Here is a 23,049-nt window from a genome sequence, read left to right as displayed (position 1 = left end):
GGATGTGTAAGGCAGGGTGAGGCAGCAAGAAGGTATGGTGTAGGGAGGAGAGGTGAAGGGAGAAAGATGAGTCAGGGTGAAGGAGGGAGAAAAGGGATGTGAATGGCGGGGAGAAAACTTGAGACAGTAAGGGAAAGAAGAGGGGGTGAGGGAGGGCAGGGTAGAGGTGAGGGAGTAAGGCAGGGAGAACTGATAAGGGAGGGAGAAGACACGAGGCAGGGAGATTAACTGAAGGAGTAAGGTAAGGTGAGATTGGTAAGTATTGGGTGTATGAGACAAATATGAGGGAGGCAGGCAGGCAGGCAGGTAAGTAGGTAGGTAGGTAGGTAGGCAGGCATACAGGTAGGCAGGTAGGTAGGTAGACGGGAGTGTGAGGCAAAGGTGAAACAGGTCAAGAAGGGATGAGGTAGATAGGTAGAACTGATGAGGCAGGGCTAATGAGACAAGAGGTGAGGCAGACAAGCAGGCAGGCAGATGGGTAGGCAGGGGAGGTGAGGCAGTGCACACCACACCATGCCGCGCTGCACACCCATTATCACTCTCCTTCTGATGCTCCACGTGACAGGTAAAAATCAACAATCATTTTATTTTTCCTTTCTTCCTTCAACATTTCTATACTCCTTTCACTTCAACTTGGCCTCAAACTACTCTCTCCATCCTTAGTGCCGAGCTGGAGCGAGATGGACACCAGAATATGGTGCTAGTCACGAAGAAGTGCTATGGAGAGGACGTAGAGCCTTAGTATTGTCTTATTCTGAACTGAGTCGCGAGAAATACGCTGCAAAAGGTCTTAAACAGTAGACTTAAAACACACAGATCAGGAGACAAGTACATTACGCCTGAACCACCGCATCTCCAGTGTCAAATATAGAACCAATAAATAAAAGGGTATATTAGTTAATGTGGAAATATCCGAAACGGTTCTCACAAATATCCACACACACACACACACACACACACACACACACACTTACTTACTTACTTACTGACACACACACACACACACACTTACTGACACACACACACACACTTACTGACACACACACACACACTTACTTACAGACACACACACACAACTTACTTATTCACACACACACACACACACTTACTGACATATACACTTATTGACACACACACAACTTGCTTATTTACACACACACACAGACACACACACACACACACACACACACACACACACACACTTAATCACTTACTGACACACAGACAACTTACTTATTTACACACACACACACACACACACATACCCACACTATCCTCTTTCCAGCAAGCCATGGAGCCAACACCACCCCAATCTGCTCTACGGAGTGCCCCATCGCAGCTGCCAAATTCGCCTACTTTCCGGGCAAGAACTACACCTACACCTACACCATCAAGTCCACGGTGGAGCTGAGTGGTGTGGATGATGCTGATGTGGTGATGGAGTGGAGCAGGGATGTGGTTCTGTCCATCCTGACCCCCTGTGATGTGGCAATCTACATCAATTCAACGAGGGAGGAAGGTAAGTTGATCTGATGTTCCTCTGATTGATAAGGTGATAGGAAGCGTTAGGAGGAATACACTGGGGTGGTTTGGCCATGTGGAGTGGATGGAGAGTGAGAGACTAACTAGGAGAGTATGCAAGTGAGGAGGAGACCAAGGATGAGGAGGAATACACTGAGGTGGTTTGGCCATGTGGAGTGGATGGAGAGTGAGAGACTGACCAAGAGAGTGTATGCGAGTGAGGTGGAGGGGGGAGAGGAAGGGGGAGACCGATGATGAGATGGAGGGATGGAGTGGAGAGGTATATGAGAGAAGGGGGTGTACGTTGGAGTAGGGCAGCGAAATGGCAGGGGACAGGGCAACATGGAGGCGATTTGTTTGTGGCCACCCCTTTACTGGATTAAGGCGTTTGGCTATAGATAGACAGACAGACAGATTGATAGACAGATAGACAGACAGACAAATAGATAGATAGACAGATAGACAGATAGATAGACAGACAGAATATAAAACTCAAGTGGAATGACCATCTGTTTCAACCAAAAACCAAGATAAGTTGATTTAAAGACCTAGTACTTGATAGGGTGAAATAGTAAGGAATTTTATGTATAGTAAATACTATAAAACCTAGGTGGATAGGCTAGCATTGATGTAATGAAGTGCAAAACCCTATAAGTAACATCAATAAGTGCACATCAAGCAACATCAGTAAGTGCATATCAGGTAACATCAGTAAGTGCATATCAAGTAACATCAATAAGTGCACAGCAAGTAACATCACACTACTAAAGTTGGTATCAGTAAGTGCAAACCCATCAAGTAACACCAGTAAGTGTACATCAAGTAACATAAGTGCAGATCCAAGTAACATCATATCGCTTTACAGGTGATCCCAATGAGAAGTTCCTGCAGCAGTACCCTCTGGTGGTGGCGGTGAGTGATGGTCGGGTGCAGCGTGTGTGTAGCCACCCTGATGATGAAGCCTGGGCCATTAACATCAAGAAGGGCATCGCGTCAGGCTTACAGAACTCCCTACCATCACTCACCGCCATGGATGCCCCGCTGAACATCACTGAGGTGTGTTGTGAGAAGAGGGAGGCCGAGAGCAGGATGAGAAACAGGGAAGAATGGTGTGAGGAAGGCTGAGAATGAGGGGGAAGGGAAGAGTATTGTGAGGAAAACAGATTGTGGTGGAAGGAAGGTAGGAAGACCATGAATAATTGAAGTCAAAATAAAGAAGTATTTATATTACAGCGCTGATTTTGCTGACCCCTTCTCTATGATGTGGATAGGTAGGCTTTACAGAACACGCTTCCCTCCCTCGCTGACTTGGCTAAACTCAACATCACTGAGGTTCGTGGGTATGACGTGTTATGTGATGATGTACAGTCGGCACCATCAGTCCTGTCCTCTTCCCTGCCTCTCTCTCTCTCCCTCTCTTTGTTGAGATGAAACGATTAAAGTGGGATGAATTTTGAAGTTCTGTCTGGCGCTTCCTTGTACTATTACTCTTGAAATAAAGAGCTAAGACTTGGTACCATGATTTACAAAGATAAAACTGTTCTTGATATTAATGATCGATGTGGAGAGGATGGAAAGTGAGAGACTGACGAGGAAAGTGTCTGTGAGCGAGGTGGAGGGGGAGCCCAAGGATGAGATGAAGGGATCGAATGGAGGGGCATATGGGAGCAGGGCAGTGAAATGGCGGGGGACAGGGGGACATGGAAGCGATTTGTTTGTGGCCACCCCATACGGGATTAAGGCGTCTGGCAATATACAGATAGACAGTGACTGAAGGCTTTTTTTTATCTTATTTATTTTCTCCGGCAGACAGATGTAGTGGGGCGATGTCCAACTCAGTACCAGGTGGAGGGCGGTGGTAGTCAAGTTGTGGTCACCAAGGAAAAGAACCACCGTCAGTGCCACCATCGCTACCACACACCCTTACGCATACACCTACCATGGCTCCGAACTCCACTACCAGTACAGGAGTCCAGGTCGAAATGCATGCAGGAAATACAAGAATACATTATTTCCTCGGTTAAATGTGAGGACCATACTGTTGTGAAGCCTGTGTATGGTTCGTATAAATTCATCACAGCGAGACAGGAATCCACCCTGACCTTCACCCAGATGGAGGATAACCACTGGAACACGACTGCATATCTGGTACAAGCCAACCTGGTGGCGGGTTCTCTCCTGTATGATTATTCAGGGACAAAGAAGAACCAGTCATTAGTCCAAGAGCTTGAGCAGAGTCTAGTCAACCTCTGCCACAGCACGATGCATGTAGTGGAACGCGAGGCCCCGGGATACGTGGCCCAAACTATCAGTCTCATGAACAAAGTGCCACCTGAAGCTCTGTCTCAGTTCTTGGAGAGGATACGCTCCAAGCAGATCTGCCCTGACAACCTCAAACTGGTGGACCTCTTTCTAGATTCCATAGCCTTTGTGGAAGGTTGTGGGGCGGTGAAAATCATGGTGGATGAAGTGATAAAAGGACGGGTGGATGGTTTTCGCTCAGCCCTATACTCCACTGGCCTGTACCTCCAGTCAGAGCCAAGTTTATGTGAGATCCAGACACTTGTTCCACTATTTGAGCTTCGAGATCTCAGCCCTCCCATCACACTGGCGGCGGCTTCCCTCATCAACACCTACTGTCGCAATAATACCAAATGCCTCGACAGCGACCCCGTGCGAATCATCCTAACCAGCCTTAACACACGACTCCAAGGCAAGTGACAGATTTCAGAACAGCAGATTTGTAGAAGTGTAACTAGCACTTTAAAAATGACCATGTGGAAAGGATGGGGAATGAGAGACTGCCTTGGAGAGTGACTGTGAGTGATGTGGAAGGGATGAAGAATGAGAGATTGCCTAAGAGAGTGACTGTAAGTGATGTGGAAGGGATGGAGAATTAGACACTGCCTAAAAGAGTGACTGTGAATGATGTGGAAGGGATGAGGAATGAGAGACTGCCTAGGAGAGTGACTATGAGGGATGTGGAAGGGGTGGCAGAGGATGAGATGAAGGTTTGGAGTGGAAAGGATATGAGGAAGTGGATGTGAGGTGGAGAGTCGGTAGCGTGTTGGAGGAGGTTTGGGTTATAAGTCTATAAAGTAAGAGTTATCATCTTGGGAGAAGGAGGAGGAGGAGGAGGAGGAGGAGGAGCCAAAATATACCTAATTGACAAGTAATCCTGAAGGGGTTTAATTTTGTGAAGGTCTTTCTTTAACACCAAGAAATAATCGTAACATTACCCCCACCATCGTCCTCGTTACCCTACCATCATTCTCGTTAATATTCCCCGTCCTCGTTAATACCCTCATCGTCTCGTTATTGCCACCATCGTCCTCGTTACCCCATCATCGTCCTCGTTACCATGCACACACTAAAATAACTCACGGTACGGAACAACGGAACTCCACAGGTGCGTGTTCCCCGGTAAGTGACCCCGAGGAGCAGGTGAGGGGTGTGGTGACGGTGAGGGCTGTGGGCAACATGGGTGTGATGACTCCCGACGTGGCCACGACAGCGCTACGATGTGTCAGGGCGGAAAGAGTCGACACCGCCGTTAGAGTAGCCGCCGCACAAGCCTTTCGCCTCGTCCCGTGTCATCTGCTGGTGCGTAAAAGCTATATTATATCCATTTCCAAAGTTCGTGCTAAACCTGATCATTCTATATCCTAATCAGACATCAAATGGTAATCAACTGATGTGTAAAAGCTATATTATATTTATTTCCAAAGTTCATGCTAAATCTGACCTTTCTTTATCCTAATCAGACATCATAGACCCTTCCACCTTCTGGCTCGCTCGTGCTTGGTCCGTCACTCCATCACAAGCCTACAGACCACTTCCATTGTGATCATCTTTGTTTTCATCACTGTGTCTTTCCCACTGCCTGTATCTTCAAGTTTTTTTTAAGTCACATGTCTAAGCAATTCAAAATGAAGGATTCTTGATTTGGTTTTTCTTTTCGTTCAACTTTCTTTGCAAAGCACTAATTTAGCGGGGTCTTAGCATTAGTTTCTTTGTGTGTGTGTGTGTGTGTGTGTGTGTGTCTATCTATCTATCCATAGACTACTATATCCATCTCACCCAGATCGTTTGTGTGTGTGTGTGTGTGTGTGTGTGTGTGTGTGTGTGTGTGTGTGTGTGTGTGTGTGTGTGTGTGTGTATCTATATATATACTCTACTCTATCCAACTCTTGTGTGTGTGTGTGTGTGTGTGTGTGTGTGCGCATCTACCTGTCTATCTACCTATCTATATACTCCATCCATCTCACCCAGAGCCTCTCACGCCACCACACAGACAGACAACGAGTATTTTATCTTTCTTTCTATCAGGGTGAGAGATGGGACCACCTGTTCAACGTAGCCACAGATCAAACCCTACATCCTGAAGCACGCATCGCTGCCTACCTCGCCTCCATCCGTTGTGTCTCAAGAACCACACTCAAAACTATTCCTGCTAGACTAGAAAAGATGACTGACACGCAAGGTAGTTCTAATCAGCAGTACTCTACCTGTGTATCTGGTCTTTGAGGTGGTCTGGCCATGTGGAGAGGATGGAGAGTGAGAGACTAACTAGGAGTGTGTGTGAGAGAGGTGGAGGAGGGGAGAGGGAAGGGGAAACCAAGGATGAGATGGAGGGATGGAGAGTGAGAGACTAACTAGGAGTGTACGTGAGTGAGGTGGAATGGGGGAGAGGGAAGGGGAGACCGAGGATGAGATTTGTTTTGTGCAAGGAAGATGGAACCCAAGGCCAGAAGCCAGTATGATCGTTCCCCAAAAGAAAAAAATAATAGCAAAATAAGAGAAAGCCATATCACAACCTTAACCAACCCAATATACAAACTGCTTCAGAACGATAGGTGAGGCTGTGGCTGTTTACTTTCCTCTGATCTCCTTTGAAATAGCAGTGGATTATTATTATTATTATTATTATTATTTGTCTCCAGTTCCAGTTCGTGGGTGCATATTAAGCCTCCAGTTGAACCTACAAGAGTCTGATGTCCCTCAAAAGCAACTTCTACATGAGTCATAGGAGCCTGAGTTAGCTAATCCATGTTTTCTGTTGCAGTCTGTGGTTTCATACTAAGTCACCTATTAAATACATAACAGTCTGGCGCCCCTGAGTAGCAACACCTGCGTTACAACCAAAAGTGAGCCATAGAATCCTGAGAGTTAATCAAGTGTTGTTTTGTGTTGCAGTTCGTGGGTTCATCCTGAGTCACCTACTAAACCTGCAACAGTCTGACGCCCCTGAGTAGCAACACCTGCGTTACAACCAAAAGTGAGCCATAGAATCCTGAGCGTTAATCAAGTGTTGTTTTGTGTTGCAGTTCGTGGGTTCATCTTGAGTCACCTACTAAACCTGCAACAGTCTGACGCCCCTGAGAAGCAGCGGCTGCGTTACAACCTCACCAACATCAAGGTGCCGAGGGACTTTGAGGCGGACCTGAGGAAGTACAGCCGCAACATTGACCTGTCCTACTGGCTGCCGTCTCTTGGTGTGGGCGTCGGTCTGGAGTCCAACCTCATCTATGCTCCCGGCTCCTTCATCCCTCGCTCCCTCCACCTCAACCTCACCGCAGCCTTGGATGGCATCTCCTTCAACATCGCTGAACTGGGTGCCCGCGTCCAGGGGTTCGACACCATCATTGTGGAGGCGTTTGGACCAGATGGCTATTTCCGCAAGTCTACCTATGAGGAAATTTTACGGGATATTATCCAGATGATTCTACACGGGGATCACACAGAAGGAACAAGCTGGCACCAGGCATCATCATCATCTCTCCTCTCTGACTTCCTCGACAAAATCTACGCCCACAGCAGGACCAACATCCAGGCTGATTTCCACGCTCGCTTCAGTGGCCAAGACCTCAAGATGGCTACTATGAGAGGCAGCCTGCAAGATATCCTCCCCAGCAAAATCAGGCAGGTAGTAATATCCCACCTTCATCAGTATCTCAACAGCCTGGAACACTCAGACCTAAACACAGCACGCACAGCTCAACTCAACTTAGACTATTCTTTCCCCACCATTCAAGGCACACCGCTTAAGCTTACTGTGTGTACAACCGCGGTGGGTATTCTCAAGATGCAAACTAATCTCTCACCCATTCACTCTAGCCAGACACAAACGCATACCCTGTTGGACCTCTCTCCCAGCATCGCCGTGGAGGTGGATGGGTTTATTGGCTACGATGCATACATGGCCAAAACCGGCTTGAAAACTAAGATGGTGGTTTCGAGTGCAAATGGGGTCAAGGTCAGGGTCACTTCTATCAGTGCCAGTGAAACACAAGTGGTGTTGGACCTTCCTGAAAAGATGGAACTGATCAATGTTGAGAGCGATTCCTACCTCATGAAGAAGGCGAGAGGACAGCCGAACACCAGGATCACACCACCATCCGTAAGGGACGTCCGCAAACCAGTCAGGTCCTGCCTCACTGCCCTCCAGTCTGTCCTCGGCATCAGCTTGTGTTATGATGTCAACGTCCCTGATGTCTTCCAAAGCTCCGGCCTGCCACTCATCGCCTCACCTGCAACGGCAAAACTCTTCATAGATAAATCGGACCACACCATGAAGGGCTACTACATAGATGCTGTATTCCAAAACTTCCACGGTCGGAGGGTGGTTAATCTTGACATCAGTACCTTTGGGGCAGGGAGAAGCATCAAATCCGACGCGTCTCTGTCTTATGCAAGGGAGAGGGAGTATGATCTCTTTCTGGCATCGCTCCATGGGCATGATTTCAGCGGCAACACCTGGGTAAGCATCACCAGGAGGGCGGGGGAGGTGGGCTTCGATGTCTTTACCTCAGTCACATCCCCGACCCTCACCTTTACACGAGGGACCAAGCTGAGTATAACCAAGACTGTCATACCGGGCCGTGAGGAGTGTGAATGCCAGCTCTACTATGGCCATGACAGAAACTACCCTATGGAAGATCAGGTACTGCAGATGAGGATGATTAGGAGGCTGGCTCATATCACTCAAGTCATCAGCATTCTCGCCAAGACCAAACACGCTCTCTCAGCCATTCTGGAGTTCGATCTTGAAGGTATTTTATTAACCTGTTCTACTCGTATACATATATATTCTCTCTATTTTTATTCCATCACAACTCATCATTTTCAAATTTACCGCCATTTTACGTTTATTTTTTACTCCAGCCATAGTCCCTCTTGCAATGACGAAACCTGCTCTTTTTAAAGTTCTGGGTTCGCATTCTCGTCGGATAAGGAAGTTCCCTAACACCTCTTACTTGGTGATTTATTTTTGGATCTGGGTGGTTAATATCCTTTGATGCTTATCTATGCAGAGTATGACGATATTGGAATGATTTATGTAGCACAGAAGAGGAGAGGAAGGTGTAGTAAGCATTAATTCATTCATTTATCAAAAACATTCTTGTGTCAGAAGGTGAATAAAAAGGCAATAATAAGGCCAAGAAACCTGCCCATTTTATTTCTCCAAAATAATTCACTCACGAAAACCCAGCTGTGGATGTTATTGTGAAAAGTGAAAGGGATACCGCCACGAGATTACACAAAAATATCACTGCTTATCTAATTCATCCCTCCTTATTTATTCACTTATTGTTTTCAGTGGAAGGGAAGGTGATGCGCTGTGAATCCCTGCCCATCCCGGTGCCTGTCAACCTTCACGCCTTTGAGCTGCACACCGCTCTGTCTGGCTGGAGAGCAGATTCCTTCATCCACAAAGTACACGCATCCACTGAGAGGTCTGAGTACCAAGGCAACTTCAACGTGACACGCAGAGGAGAGGACCTGGTAGTGGTGATAGCTGACACCGACATTCAGGGCACACCTCGCGTCAATCTCACCATCAACACCGTCATCAGAGGTATTGTATGCCTGTGATCTATAATCTGTTTACACATTTTGCACTCCAGATTTATGGATGAAGATTTCTGTACTTCCAACCTACTTCAATTTTACTGATCACTTTACCAGGCCTTCCCCAGTCTGTGACACACACAAGAAGCCTACATGTGGTGGTCCTGTACCCTGGGTGGAGCAACTGCAGCGTCCACCTGGGAGCCAAACCATAGTTCTCTGCTCCATGCCTCGGGAAAGACCCGGTTCCTACTCAAATGAGGTACTGTCCACAACAAGAGGGCACCGGATCACTACACGGTGTATGTATTGCACTGTACTTGTAGGACAGCCCCACATAACGAGTTGCTTACCTGTGCTCGACAGGTCTGCACAGCCAGACACATTGAGATTCAAGAACAACAGCCCCAGCCTATATACATTAAAACAGTGATCTAGAATGTAAATTCAACGACTACATGTTGTAGTTTGGGGAAAGATTGGGGATGCAAAAACTGAACGTCTGGCCTGTTGACCCTTGTGCGGTTAAAAGTGATTATTCTGAAGCATTTTTCCCTCAGGTCAGTTTGGCAGCTCAGGGTACAAAGCAGCAGTGACGCTCCACCACCAGGCGACCAAAGTCGGGATGGAGATGCAGCTCCTACAGCCAGAGGGATACTTCGGCACCACCACCACTAACAACAATAACGACAACGCTGACAACAATTACAACAAGAATAACGACGCTGACAACAATTACAACACCAACAGTAACGACCCTAACAACAATTCCACCACTACCAACAACAGTCCTAATTCCAACAGTGATCTTGCCACCAGTCACTTCACCACCAATGGCCATCTCGGCTCCGAAAATATCCTCACCGTTAGCAACTTCGGCTGCACCAGTAGTTTCGGCTCCTGTCTCATGCTGGCTGACGTCAAAGCACTGTACCTCCAAAATGGCAAGGATTATATACTTATGCTAGAGGTAGGTGTGATAGTGCTGTGCCCGTCACCCTTTATGCACTAATGCCCACTGTCCATACTGAATAAATGCTAAGGCTGTGGTGGTAATGGTGGAGGTGATCTATCTATCTATCTATCCATCTACCTCTTCCAGGATGATGTTACAGGCTGCATAAGTCACTTCAGGGCAGCAGTTTATCTATCTATATCTACCTATCTATGTATTTATGTATCTATCTATCTTTATGCACTTATCTATCCATCTATCTATCTACCTATCTATCTCTTCCAGGCTGATGTAACGGGGCGCATAAGTCACTTCAGGGCTGCCATCCGCGCGACACCAAACGAACGGAACTCAACCCTGGCAGTCGAAGCAGCGATCCGGAGCGGTACCGAGACACTCCTTCTCGCATACGGGGTTCTCGGAATGTGGCTCAAGTATCCGGGTTCCGAAATCATGGCCGATATCACAGTGGTCCTTGATGCGGAGAAGCCCTATAGATTTGCCGGGGATATCAGCATCAGTAACGTGTCTCAGGCTGTAACTCTAGGCACCTGGAGGGAGAGAAAGCCAATGTTTATCCTCGCTCTCAATAGCTCCTCTTCCTCTATCAATGAAACGAAGGTGACGTATACAGACTACGGTACCTTAAGTTACGATGTAGACTATCTTAAGTTACGATGCACTCTACCTTAAGTTACGATCCATTCTATCCTAAGTTACAATGCAGACTATCTTAAGTTAATGCACTCTGTCTTAAATCATAATGCACTATCTTAAGCTTATTTTTTTAATGCAAGAAAGAAGGAACCAAAGGCCAGAAGCCCGCAAAATTGTTCCCTCCAAGAAAAAACAAAACAAGAAAGATAACCGAGTGCTTCTTCATAACTTTATCTTCACTCATACCATCACCACACACTTCAAAAGCAAACTAGAGTCATTTTCACCAGTAACCAAGGAGACGCATTCCAACATCACAACTACAGCATATCAAATTTCACGCAACCAAGGCATAGACTACTCAAGCTGTGAGTGGCCAACTTCCATCAGACTGGAGGGGCATTTTCACTAGCAACCAAGGAGACGCATGGACATCAGATTGCACGCTACCAGAACATAGCAAACAGTGGTATTCTTGTGTGGTTAGGAAGCTTATTAACACCTCTTCCTTAACGATTTATTTCTGATTTCTGCTTCCTTACTGTATTCTTGTGTGTTATTCATGCAATTTATTTCCACAGCAAAAAGATATAAGAAGCAAAAACGAGGATATGAATGTGTAGTTTGGATAATATTACTAACATCTCTTCCTTATCGATTTATTTCTGATTCTTCATTACTATATTCTTGTGTGTGTTATTCATGCAATCTAGGTCCACATTAAAAGATATACGAAGCAAAAAAGAGGATATGAATGGGTAGTAGAATAAAAAGCGGATATTAAAGAGCAGTTTGGATAATAAACCGCTAAGGAAGAGGTGTTAGGGAGCCTCCTCACCCTGCGAAAACACGGCCACAGCTCCATCATATAAAGACAAACTAACCATCCACTTCACCACAAAATCTGGTTCAAATCCTTCACTTTCTCCACAGATGACGTCAAGGCTGCTTCTTCCTGACTACTGGGATGTGAGTGGAAGCTTTGATCTCACCCCATCCACTTGCCGAATTGATTTCAATTTCATGATGCTGCCGGAGACACGCAAGCTGAAGTGGAGGATGGATGTGGATCTGGATGCGAGGAGGATACAAGGAGATCTGGTGTGGCATGGTTGGTGGGGTTTGTTTTATAAGAACAGTGGACGGGCGACGTACAAACTTCACGTATACCATCGCCAAATGCCACAGTCACAGGTCCTCTTGTAAGTAGACTGGGGTAAATATAATTGTAAATACTGCAAAGAGAGCATGGTAATACTAATATCAACAGCGGTACTGGGCAGTCAGCTACTCTTGAAAGGGAAATGGGGTTTTCATTTTTTCTCATTTATTTATTTTTTCCAATGCTTTCTCACTTCCTCCTTCCTTTCCCTTTTCCTTGATCAGTGCAATTCATTCTCTCTCTCTCTCTCTCTCTCTCTCTCTCTCTCTCTCTCTCTCTCTCTCTCTCTCTCTCTCTCTTTCTCTCTCTCTCTTATTTCTTTCTCCCATTCTTTTCCATTTCCTCTCTCGTTTCCTTTTTCCCTAATCAATGCAATTTTTTTCCTTTAACAGTGGGAAGATACGAAACAGCCTAGGACTCTACCGCATCTACTGTGTCAGGAAAATTGAGGACTTTCCACCCTGCCAGCGGATCATCACCTGCCTCGTAGAAACACCGCACGAAGGGATATACAGGGCCGGACTTATGAACTCTCTCAAAACCAGACCCAATAGACAGGATATGCCGCTGTTTGAAGAATGCCCCAAGACCTTCCCATTCGCTAGTGATGAGGAATCTGTGGCGCGAGCGAGGAGATTGATGGACCACCTGCTGGATGACGACGCAAGTTCTATCAGTGAGGGAGATGACTTGAATTTCTACACTTCGGAGTTTGCCACATACCTGTCACCTTCTATGGCTTCGTTTAGACCTGGTGATTCTCAGACATATACCTCTGATTCTCAAGCATCGCCATTAACCCCAGATATTCCATTCAGTTTTGATTCTGGGATATGGCCACTATCCCTAAACGACAGACTCAGCTACCCATCTCTTCTCAGCCTCCTCTCCTGGCTGCCATACCCCGATCCCTTCACCACAAGCACACAGATCGTCATTGAGAAGGTGAAGGTGAGCAAGTACGCCTGGGCAAGCAAGGTGGTATGGGACGGGTGGCGACGGAATGGGGGTTACAAGCTGATGACACAGATCGGGTACGTGTCACCAGGAGGAGGGGTCATCTCTGCCACGACCGTCCTCGAGAAACAGATAACACTGCAGCAGAAGACAGTGAGCTTAAAGGTACAGTACAGCTTTTGCAATGAGTAGTTATAGGAGAGTTGTATTGCAATTTGTGTAGTTATAGAAGAGTTGTACTGCAATTTGTGTAGTTATAGAAGAGCTATACTGCAATTGGTGTAGTTATTGAAGAGTTATATTGCAATTGGTGTGGTTATAGAAGTTGTATTGCAATCTGTGTTGCTATAGAAGAGTTGTATTGCAATTGGTGTAGTTATAGAAGAGCTGTATTGCAATTTGAGTTGCTACAGGAGCGTTGTGAAGTCTTAGTCATTCTTCTGCCTTCATTTTCCTAAACACTTACTCTCTCAGACAAGGACAGCATGTACTCATCCTTCTTTGTTTGTTTGTTATGGCGATTACTCAAAAACTAAAAGAGAGATCAGGACCAAATTTGGTGGGTAGATTGCCCATGTCCCAGGGAACAATCGAATAACTTTTGGGACCGTTCCAGATTGTATTACTGATTCTTGATACGGAATTACGTTGCCCTCGTCGGAGAGATGCGCCCCATTGAGTAACCTCTCGTTCATTCTTTTTCTTACACTTTCCTAAACTTTCACTCATTTGCCTTCACACATCCATTTTTTTCACTTTCATTTTCCTCAACGCTCACCTTCATCTTCCTCAACACTTATCCAGTCTTCCACCCTCATTTTCCTCAAAGCTTATTCATTCATTCACCTTCATTTACCTCAACGCTAAGTCATTCTTTCACCTTCATTTCCTCAACTCTTATCCAATCTTTCACCTTCATTTCCTCAACTCTTATCCATTCTTTCACCTTCATTTCCTCAACTCTTACCCATTCTTTCACCTTCATTTCCTCAACTCTTATCCATTCTTTCACCTTCATTTCCTCAACTCTTACCCATTCTTTCACCTTCATTTCCTCAACTCTTATCCATTCTTTCACCTTCATTTCCTCAACTCTTATCCATTCTTTCACCTTCATTTTCCTCGAGTCTTATCCAATCTTTCACCTCCAGTTTCCTCAACGCTTATTCATTCTTTCACCTTCATTTCATCGAGTCTTATCCAATCTTTCACCTCCAGTTTCCTCAACGCTTATTCATTCTTTCATTTTCATTTCCCTCAACACTCACTCAATCTTTCACCTTCAATTTACTGAGAATATACCTAATCTCTCATCTTCAGTTTTCCTCAACACCTGTACTTATGTTAATCACAATAATCTGCAGTTACCTCATAATAAATCCACTAATCTCCAGTTCACTCATATTAATCTCAATAATCCAGTTTTCTGACATTAATCCTGGCCACTGTTAATCAAAGCTACTGCAACATTTTAAGATAAGATAATGATAAGGATGGAGAGTGAGAAACTAACGAGGAGAGTGTATGTGAGTGAGGTGGTGAGGGGAGAGGGAGGGTGAGGCCAAAGATGAGATGGAGGGATGGAGTGGAGAGGTATATGAGAGAAGGGTGTGTGAGATGGGAGCAGGGCAGTGAAAGGGCGGGGGACAGGGCGACATGGAGGTGATTTGTTTGTAGCCACCTCTTACGGGATTAAGGCGTCTGGCAATAGATAGATAGATAGATAAGGATAAAGTTTAAAATTTTCGTAACCTCACCAGGCAGGAGTCATGGGCCCAGACAGCAGGATGAGCCCGCTAGAGATCGACTTTACATGGAGCGAGGGAGAGAGGATATTCAGTATTGTAATAGAGGCCAAGGATGTTGACTCGCTTCTCTCCTGTACATCACCTTCCCCCGACTCGCTCTTCCACAGGCCCAGTCCTTCCTCTGAGCCCTCTAAGATGTTCCAGTGGGAGATTGAGACGTCGCAGTCAGGGAGCATTCAATGGTTTAACGTAACACTTGATTTGACGGCCATACAGCAAGTAGCAGATAAGGCCGTGAACGTGACGAGACTGCCTCACAGGGTAGGTGATGGTGAAAGCAGTGAAGGTGACAGTGGTGAAGGAGAAGCCGTGGACAGCCAAGGGGAAAGTGAGGAGACGGTAAGCTTGTGGAACCTTGCCTTCTGTTCCCGCTACCACAAGCCTGATTCCAGCACCCACTCCCTCATGATCCAGTCTCCCTCACGCACCATGGAAGCCGGGGTCAAGCACTCATCCTCGGGGGTCATCCTTGAGGTCTACCCCAATCGCGCTGAGAGTGAGGGCAAGTACGAGGTGTCTGCCCAAGCCTCAAGCAACTCCTCAGGGTCCAAGTATGAGGGTTGGTTGAGTCACACACGTCTCAGTAGGGTAATTGCGGGTTATATCAAGGACTCTAACAGCTCTGAAGAATGGAAGGGTAACTTTGAGATGGACGTTCTTCCAGACACAGCTGACAATGTAACCGGGTCTCTTAAAACCAGCATCGTAGCCAACAATACCATCATGGTGGAGGGGAGTCTGAACACCAGGGTAAGTCCATGGCAGGTATACCATTTCCACTCTAACTTGGCTTAAAATTGCTATCTTTATTTCCACTCTAACTTGGCTTAAAATTGCTATCTTTAATTCCACTTCAACTTGACTTAAAATTGCCATCTTTTCGTCTAGAATGCTGAGATGTAATGAGGTATGATACTACACTGTCTAAAATGACCTAAAATTTCCATCTCCCTACCTTAAATGCTGAGATGTTATGAGCTATGATACTATGTCTAAAATGACATAAAATTCCCATCTCCCTTCCTTAAAATGCTGAGATGTAATGAGATATAATATACTCTGTCTTACTGACCTAAAATTTCCGTCTCCCTACCTTAAATACTGAGATGTAATGAGATATAATACACTCTGTCTTACTGACCTAAAATTTCCATCTCCCTACCTTAAATGCTGAGATGTAATGAGAAATGATACTACACTGTGCCTAAAATGACCTAATATTCCTAAGCTCCCTTCCTTAAATGCTGAGATGTAATGAGATATGATACTATGTCTAAAATGACCTAAAATTCCCATCGCCCTACCTTAAATGCTGAGATGTAATGAAATACGAACACTAGAATACGAAGCTATACTCTGCTCACATTAACCTGACCTAAAATTCGCATCTCTATTCTAAATCCTAAATTGTACCAGGAAATGAACACTAAAATATGTCATACTCTGTTCACACTAACTTGGCCTAAAATTCCATCTTTCTATCCTAATGTAAGTTGTAACAGGAATCGCAACATCAGGGTAAGTCTATGGCAACTATCCTCTGTCCACTCTAAACTGGCCTAATATTTCTCTTGCTCTTGAATGCTGAGTTTTAACAAAGAGTCTCAACATCAAGGTATATACATGGGAACCAGCTTGACTTAGTGGGCATGGAAGAGGTGTTGGGGGCAGTAGGATTAGGCAGAGGGACGTCATGGTAGATGCTGTGGAAGGTGTGTGGGTATTGATAGACATGACAAAATATCCAGAAAAAACTCCACAGGTGCTGGATTCACCGCTTAATGTATCCGTGGTGGCAGCATCGACACACTGGGGATGGGTGAGATGTTGAGGGCAGTACGATTGGGTAGAGGGGCGTCATGGTAGATGCTGTGGAAGGTGTATGGGTACTGAAAGACGGGACAAAAAACCAGAAAAAAACTCCACAGGTGCTGGATTCACCGCTTGATGTGTCTGTAGTGGCCGTATCGACACAACTGGCGTGGGTGAGATGTTGAGGGCAGTACGATTAGACAGTGGAGAGTAGATGCTGTAGGTCAAGGTGTCTGGGTGTACAGTAGATAGACATGACACTGTAATCCTATAAACCCTCCACAGGTGCTGGATTCACCGCTTGATGTGTCTGTGGTGGCCGCATCAACGCCTCAAACACTCAGCCTCGACCTCACCCTCTTCTCCCGCTCCTTCTTCAACACATTCGCAGCCATGGTCAAGGTGGACAGGCTGGGCGAGGGTGACCCGCTCCTTGCCCTGCGACTGTCTGACCAGCGGGGCATTATGGTGGAGATCGTGGGGCAGGTACAGGAGGAAGCAGGGTCATGGTGCCTGGGGTCAAAGGTGAGCGTGGCCACCTTCACATCAGCCCTGGGTCACCGCAACTTTGACCTCTCGTTCTGTGGACTAGGCCTGCTGAAAATAAGCTCCAGGTATCATATCATTGTTTCCTTTTTGCTTAAATTTTGTGTACAGTTTTATATCACGGCGGTGTTCCAAAATTATCCATAAAAACTGGTATTGTAAACTTTTTTTTTTTTTTTAATGCAAGGAAGAAGGAACCAAAGGCCAGAAGCCCGCAAGATCGTTCACTCCAAGAAAAAAATAAGAACAAAGTAACGCAGAGCCAAATTCTGGTGGAAACTGACAAATCACTTGACACGTAGCAATGGACTTCAATACACCTCTTTTTCTCTAAGTTACTGCGGCAAAAAAAAAGAAAAAAGAAGAAGAAGAAGAAAAGAATAAAGAAAGAAAGAAAAGATATCAAAATTGACAGCATACAACAAGAATTTACTGTATAAGAAATTTTGCTTATATTCTTCAATCATCCAAACACTTGACATTATACTACACTGAATATCCAAACATTGCCTAATATAACCTCACCCAACCTAACCTAACCTCACCCAACCAAACCAAACCTCACCCAACCCAGCCTAACCCAACCAAACCAAACCCAACCAAACCCAGCCTAACCCAACCCAACCAAACCAAACCAAACCAAACCTCACCCAACCCAACCAAACCTCACCCAACCCAACCAAACCAAACCTCACCCAACCCAACCAAACCTAACCCAACCCAACCCAACCAAACCTCACCCAACCCAACCAAACCTAACCCAACCCAACCAAACCAAACCTCACCCAACCCAACCAAACCTAACCCAACCCAACCCAACCAAACCTCACCCAACCCAACCAAACCTAACCCAACCCAACCAAACCAAACCTAACCCAACCCAACCAAACCTAACCCAACCCAACCAAACCTCACCCAACCCAACCAAACCAAACCTCACCCAACCCAACCAAACCTAACCCAACCCAACCTAACCCAACCCAACCAAACCTCACCCAACCCAACCAAACCAAACCTAACCCAACCCAACCCAACCAAACCTCACCCAACCCAACCCAACCAAACCTCACCCAACCCAACCAAACCAAACCTCACCCAACCAAATCAAACCTCACCCAACCCAACCAAACCTAACCCAACCCAACCAAACTCAGCCTAACCAAACCAAACCTAACCTAACCCAACCTAACCAAAGCCAACCAAACCCAACCTAACCAATCCCCACCAAACCCAACCCAACGAAACCATACCCAACCTAACCCCATCGAACCTAAGCCAACCCAACCCAACCAAACCTAACCAAACCTAACCCAACCTAACCTAACCAGACCTCCCCTCACCTAACTTTCCGTACCTCAGGGTCCCGGGTGAAGTCTGGCTCCACACGGCGACGCTGGGTCTGAGGAGTTACAGCGAAGGGGAGGTGACGGTATATAAGTCTGGCCAGGAGGCGACCCACACCATCCTCCTCTCCCGCCTCACTGCCTGGCCTCCCCTATTTGACATCGTTATCAGGAAAGCCGACTTGGTGCATTGGAAGGTATGCTATCTATCTTTTTATCTGTCTATCTGTCTGTCTTTTTCTTTTATGCAAGGAAGAAGGAACCAAAGGCCAGGAGCCGGCAAACCGTTCCTTCCAAGAAAACAAAAACAATACAGAAGAGAGCCAAATTCAAGATGTGTTCATTTTTATCTACCTATCTATCTACCTGCCTATCTATCTATCTATCCATCTTTCTATCTATCTGTCTACCTATCTGTCTATCTACCTGCCTATCTATCTATCTTTTTATCTATCTGTCTACCTATCTGTCTATCTACCTGCCTATCTATCTATCTATCTATGTATCTGTCTACCTATCTATCTGTCTATCTAACTATCTCTTTATCCAGCTCTGCCTACCTGCCTATTCATTTATCTATCTTTTATTTATCTATCTGTCTGTACCTATCTATCTATCTATCTACCTGCCTATCTATCTATCTTTTTATCTATCTGTCCGACTATCTAGCCATCATCTAATCTTTTACTGTCCCACCATTCTTAGGGGCCAGGGGTTAGGTTACTTGGAATCTATCTATCTATCCATCTATCTATCTATCTACCTACCTGTCTATCTATCTATCTATCTATCAATCAACTCCTTTACTAACCCATCCGGAAAGGGACCTGTTACTACATTACATTGTCTCTAAATTTAAGTCTCAGAAAAATACCTGAGTAGCAATAAGGAAATGAAAAATTAAATCCCATATACAATCGTAAATAAAGGAGTAAATAAAATAATGGAAAGAGTCAACAGCAAGAAGGAAATGAAGAGAAATGTGCCAAGGTTAAACAGGATTATTTTTCGTAGGACGAGGTGATGAAGGAAGTGAAAATCGTGAAGAACAGAGCACGAGATTGAGTAAGAGCATCATGGCGGGATAATAATAACAAAAAGTCAGTACAATAATCAATAGCAAGAAGGAAATGAATAGAAAATGTCCTCAGGCTAAGCAGGATTATTTTTCGCAGGATGAGGTGGTGAAGGATGTGAACATCGTGAAGAACGGGGTAATGAACTGGGTCAGAACATCATGGGAGTCTATTGTGGATGAGGCAAGGAGTCACGACATTCCCTTCCCGCCTCCAGACATCATCGCGATCTCCCGCCAAATCCACCAAGACCTGGTCAATGTAACCGAGAGTGTCAGGGCGAGAGTAATGCAGGGGTACTCGCGTCTACGTCAACTGTGGTTCACCCCGAGTATCTGGTTTCTGAGGGACACGGTTTACAAATACTGGATCCTGTTCAGGTGGATGGAAAGTGATGTTAAACGAGACTCTCCACGACTCTACACAGACCACTTTTTCTGGAGAGATGAAGTGGAGAGATACAATGTCTTCGTAGCTGCAGGTATGATGAGAGTTTAATGTAGTGCCAGTTTCCTTCCCTTAAATGTTTCTTTGTCTATCTATTCATCTATTGCCAGACGCCTTAATCCCGTAAGGGGTGGCCACAAGCAAATCGCCTCCATGTCGCCCTGTCCCCTGCCATTTCATTACCCTGCTCCCAGCTCACCTTCCTTCCACGCACCACATCACATGCTGCACATATTTCTTCTGTAAATATCCTACACACACTTTCCACGTCTCCCATCTGCTCCAATTCATATTTGCCCAATCGTTCCTTCATCTCCCTCTCTCATATACCTCTCCCACTCCATCCCTTCATCTCATCCTTGGCCTCCCCTTCCCTCTCCCTCCCTCCACCTCACTCACACACACTCTCAACATTAGTCTCTCACTCTCCATCCTCTCCACATGGCCAAACCACCTCAGTGTGTTTCTCCTAATGCTTCCTATTACATTCTTACATCCACAGTGACGACACGACTGCTGGAAATGATAAAAACTGGAATCCCTTGCAAATAATATGACAGGATTTTTTTTTTTTTTTTTACCGAGGATGAGGTGAAGGGATTGAGTTGAGAGGTATATGAGGAAGGGGGGAGTGATTTTGGGGGAGGGCAGTCAAATGGTGGGTGACAGAGCGACTTGGGGGCGTTTTGTCTGCGGCCACCCTTTGCGGGATTAGGACGTCGGGCTATAGATAGATAGAAAGATATTTGCTTTCCATCAGTGAACTAATCCAGCCTCTCCGCCAACACTTAAATCCATCCTTTCATCCACAGTGACAACACGACTGGTGGAAGTGGTGGAAACTGGGATCCCTTGCAAATAATACAAGACTGGATTTTTTTAACATTTGCTTTCCATCAGTGAACAAATCCAGCCTCTCTGCCAACACCTAAATCCATCCTTCCATCCACAGTGACAACACGACTGGTGGATGTGGTGGAGAGCGGTGCTGAGGAGATGCGAACTTCAGCTCAGCACTTCCTTTACTGGCTCCAGTCTACGAAATTCTTCCAGCTGGCCCGACGTGACCTTGTGAAGGCTGTGAGACATCGATTTGGTCCTCAGGCAGTGGAGTGCATAGTGGAGGTGGCGAGGAAAGTGGATGAGGAAATGAGGAACGACTTGGCTCCACTCAAAGCTAATCCCAAACTCATTTCCTTCATAGTCACTCAAGCCAAGAGAGCTGACAAGGTAATAAACTGTTAACTCTATCTGATGTGTGGATGGTTATCTTGTGAGATGAACGAGACTTGACCCCATTTAAGGCCGATCCGAAACTCATTTCCTCCATGTTCACTCAAGCCAAGAGAAATGACAAGGTAATCAACTGTTAACTCTATCTGATGTGTGGATGGTTATGCTTGTGAGATGAACGAGACTTGGCTCCACTAAAAGCCAATCCTAAACTCATTTCCTTCACGTTCATCCAAGCCAAGAGAAATGACACGGAAATAAATTGTTAACACTGACTCTATCTGATGTGTGGATGGTTATGCTTGTGAGATGAACGAGAAGCGACCTGGCTCCACTTAAGGCCAATCCTGTATAGACCTAAAATACCTTAATTCCATAACCCCAAAGAATGCTGTTTTTAAGGTATGATTTATGGATGTTTTGTGCTTAGTGTCTGTTTGTTTCAGGTGGTGTCAGATGTGATGCTAACCCCTGTCTCAACCTTGCTGAATCTACTGTGGACGTACGATAGCTACAGCCCAGGCCCCATCACCTCCCTGACACGCTACTACTACACTCTTTGGCCTAAGCACTACTCGGACCTCCTCGTGCCACAGTCCCGCTCAGCACAGATTGTCGGGGGTAAAGAGATTGTGACCTATGATGATGCCAGGCTTCACGGTACTGCCTCCCTGTGTCGGGTCATCCTGGCGGCCGTTGGAAGCACTAAGGTCACACTCTCCTACCCTGACCTCAATTCCACCAACCCTGAGGTCACCGTCACAACGCCACAGGTCACGGTGGTCATCAAAGACAAGTCCCACGTGGAGATTAACGGGATGGTGCTCGTGAACAGGGACATAACGCTGCATGGGGTTACGGTACTGACGTCTGTCTTGGAGAACGCGATAGTACTGCCGTTGTTAAAGATCAAGGTGGCTACTGATGTGCAGGTGGTTACAGTAGAGGCTTCCGGCTGGGCATATGGGAGAATAGCGGGTCTTCTTGGCACCTACGATGGAGAGGCTTCTACTGATTACTTCCAGTCCACGGGGATGCCTGCTATGAGTACCTGGGACGTGATGGCCTCGTGGCAGGAGGACGAGAGCTGTCAAATCCCAGCCATTCCAGTCATACCCAGCCCGACACTAGAGAGACGTGCCCACTGCCACCCCCTGCTAGGTGTGTGGAACAGGTGCAATGCTTTGGTGAGGCCAGAACCATACATTAGCCTCTGCTACACTATGGCCAATCCTTGCGATGCCGCGCAGGCTTATAGAACCGTGTGTACCAATAAGGGTGTTAGTCCTCTGTTTTCACGGGGTTGCTGATGTTATGTATAGCTAGAACAACCACTCAGACACCAGAACATCACTATTAATATAAGATGATTTAGTCTATTATTCCCCAGAGGTTGTTAATGTCATATATAACAAGAACCATCACTTACAGACACCAGAACACCACAGTAAATATAAGGAGTGTTAGTCCATATTTTCCAGAGGCTGTTAGTGTCATATAAATAGCAAAACCGATCACTTACAGACACCATAACACTACAGTTGATATAAGGTGTGTTAATCCACTAGGAATGGCTACTTGTGAGAGAGAGAGAGAGAGAGAGAGAGAGAGAGAGAGAGAGAGAGAGAGAGCTCCTTTCTTACTCTAACTTGACTAAAACTGCCATCTCTCCAGTGTGTGT

General features: G+C 45.8%; 1 protein-coding gene across 1 annotated transcript; it reads left to right on the top strand.

Moving 5' to 3' along the window:
• Positions 1-513: 513 nt before the first annotated feature.
• On the top strand, positions 514-22,678 carry LOC145401725 (vitellogenin-like). Its single transcript, XM_080273907.1, has 18 exons — positions 514-565; positions 1,286-1,519; positions 2,387-2,577; positions 3,331-4,234; positions 4,931-5,124; positions 5,857-6,004; positions 6,849-8,573; positions 9,122-9,379; positions 9,933-10,342; positions 10,613-10,864; positions 11,918-12,186; positions 12,539-13,268; positions 14,864-15,661; positions 17,009-17,337; positions 18,629-18,809; positions 19,788-20,169; positions 21,088-21,365; positions 21,815-22,678. Exons 1-18 carry the CDS (start codon positions 514-516, stop codon positions 22,676-22,678), a joined length of 8,199 nt encoding a protein of 2,732 aa, XP_080130033.1.
• The last annotated feature ends 371 nt before the right edge of the window (positions 22,679-23,049 follow it).

The sequence above is a fragment of the Coenobita brevimanus genome, chromosome 56 (genome assembly GCF_032717465.1).
Source record: "Coenobita brevimanus isolate Jiangsu-jjx chromosome 56, ASM3271746v2, whole genome shotgun sequence".
Taxonomy (NCBI): Eukaryota; Metazoa; Arthropoda; class Malacostraca; order Decapoda; family Coenobitidae; genus Coenobita; species Coenobita brevimanus.
Note: the sequence above shows the minus strand (reverse complement) of the source record. Positions and strands in the feature narration are given on the sequence as shown.

Bases quoted from the DNA above. Each gene is read 5' to 3' on its own strand.
- LOC145401725 (XM_080273907.1), top strand. From the start codon at position 514: ATGCCGCGCTGCACACCCATTATCACTCTCCTTCTGATGCTCCACGTG. The intron at 10,865-11,917 runs GTAACTCTAGGC...CTTTCTCCACAG, and splicing joins TCAGTAACGTGTCTCAGGCT to ATGACGTCAAGGCTGCTTCT. The intron at 12,187-12,538 runs GTAAGTAGACTG...TTCCTTTAACAG, and splicing joins CCACAGTCACAGGTCCTCTT to TGGGAAGATACGAAACAGCC.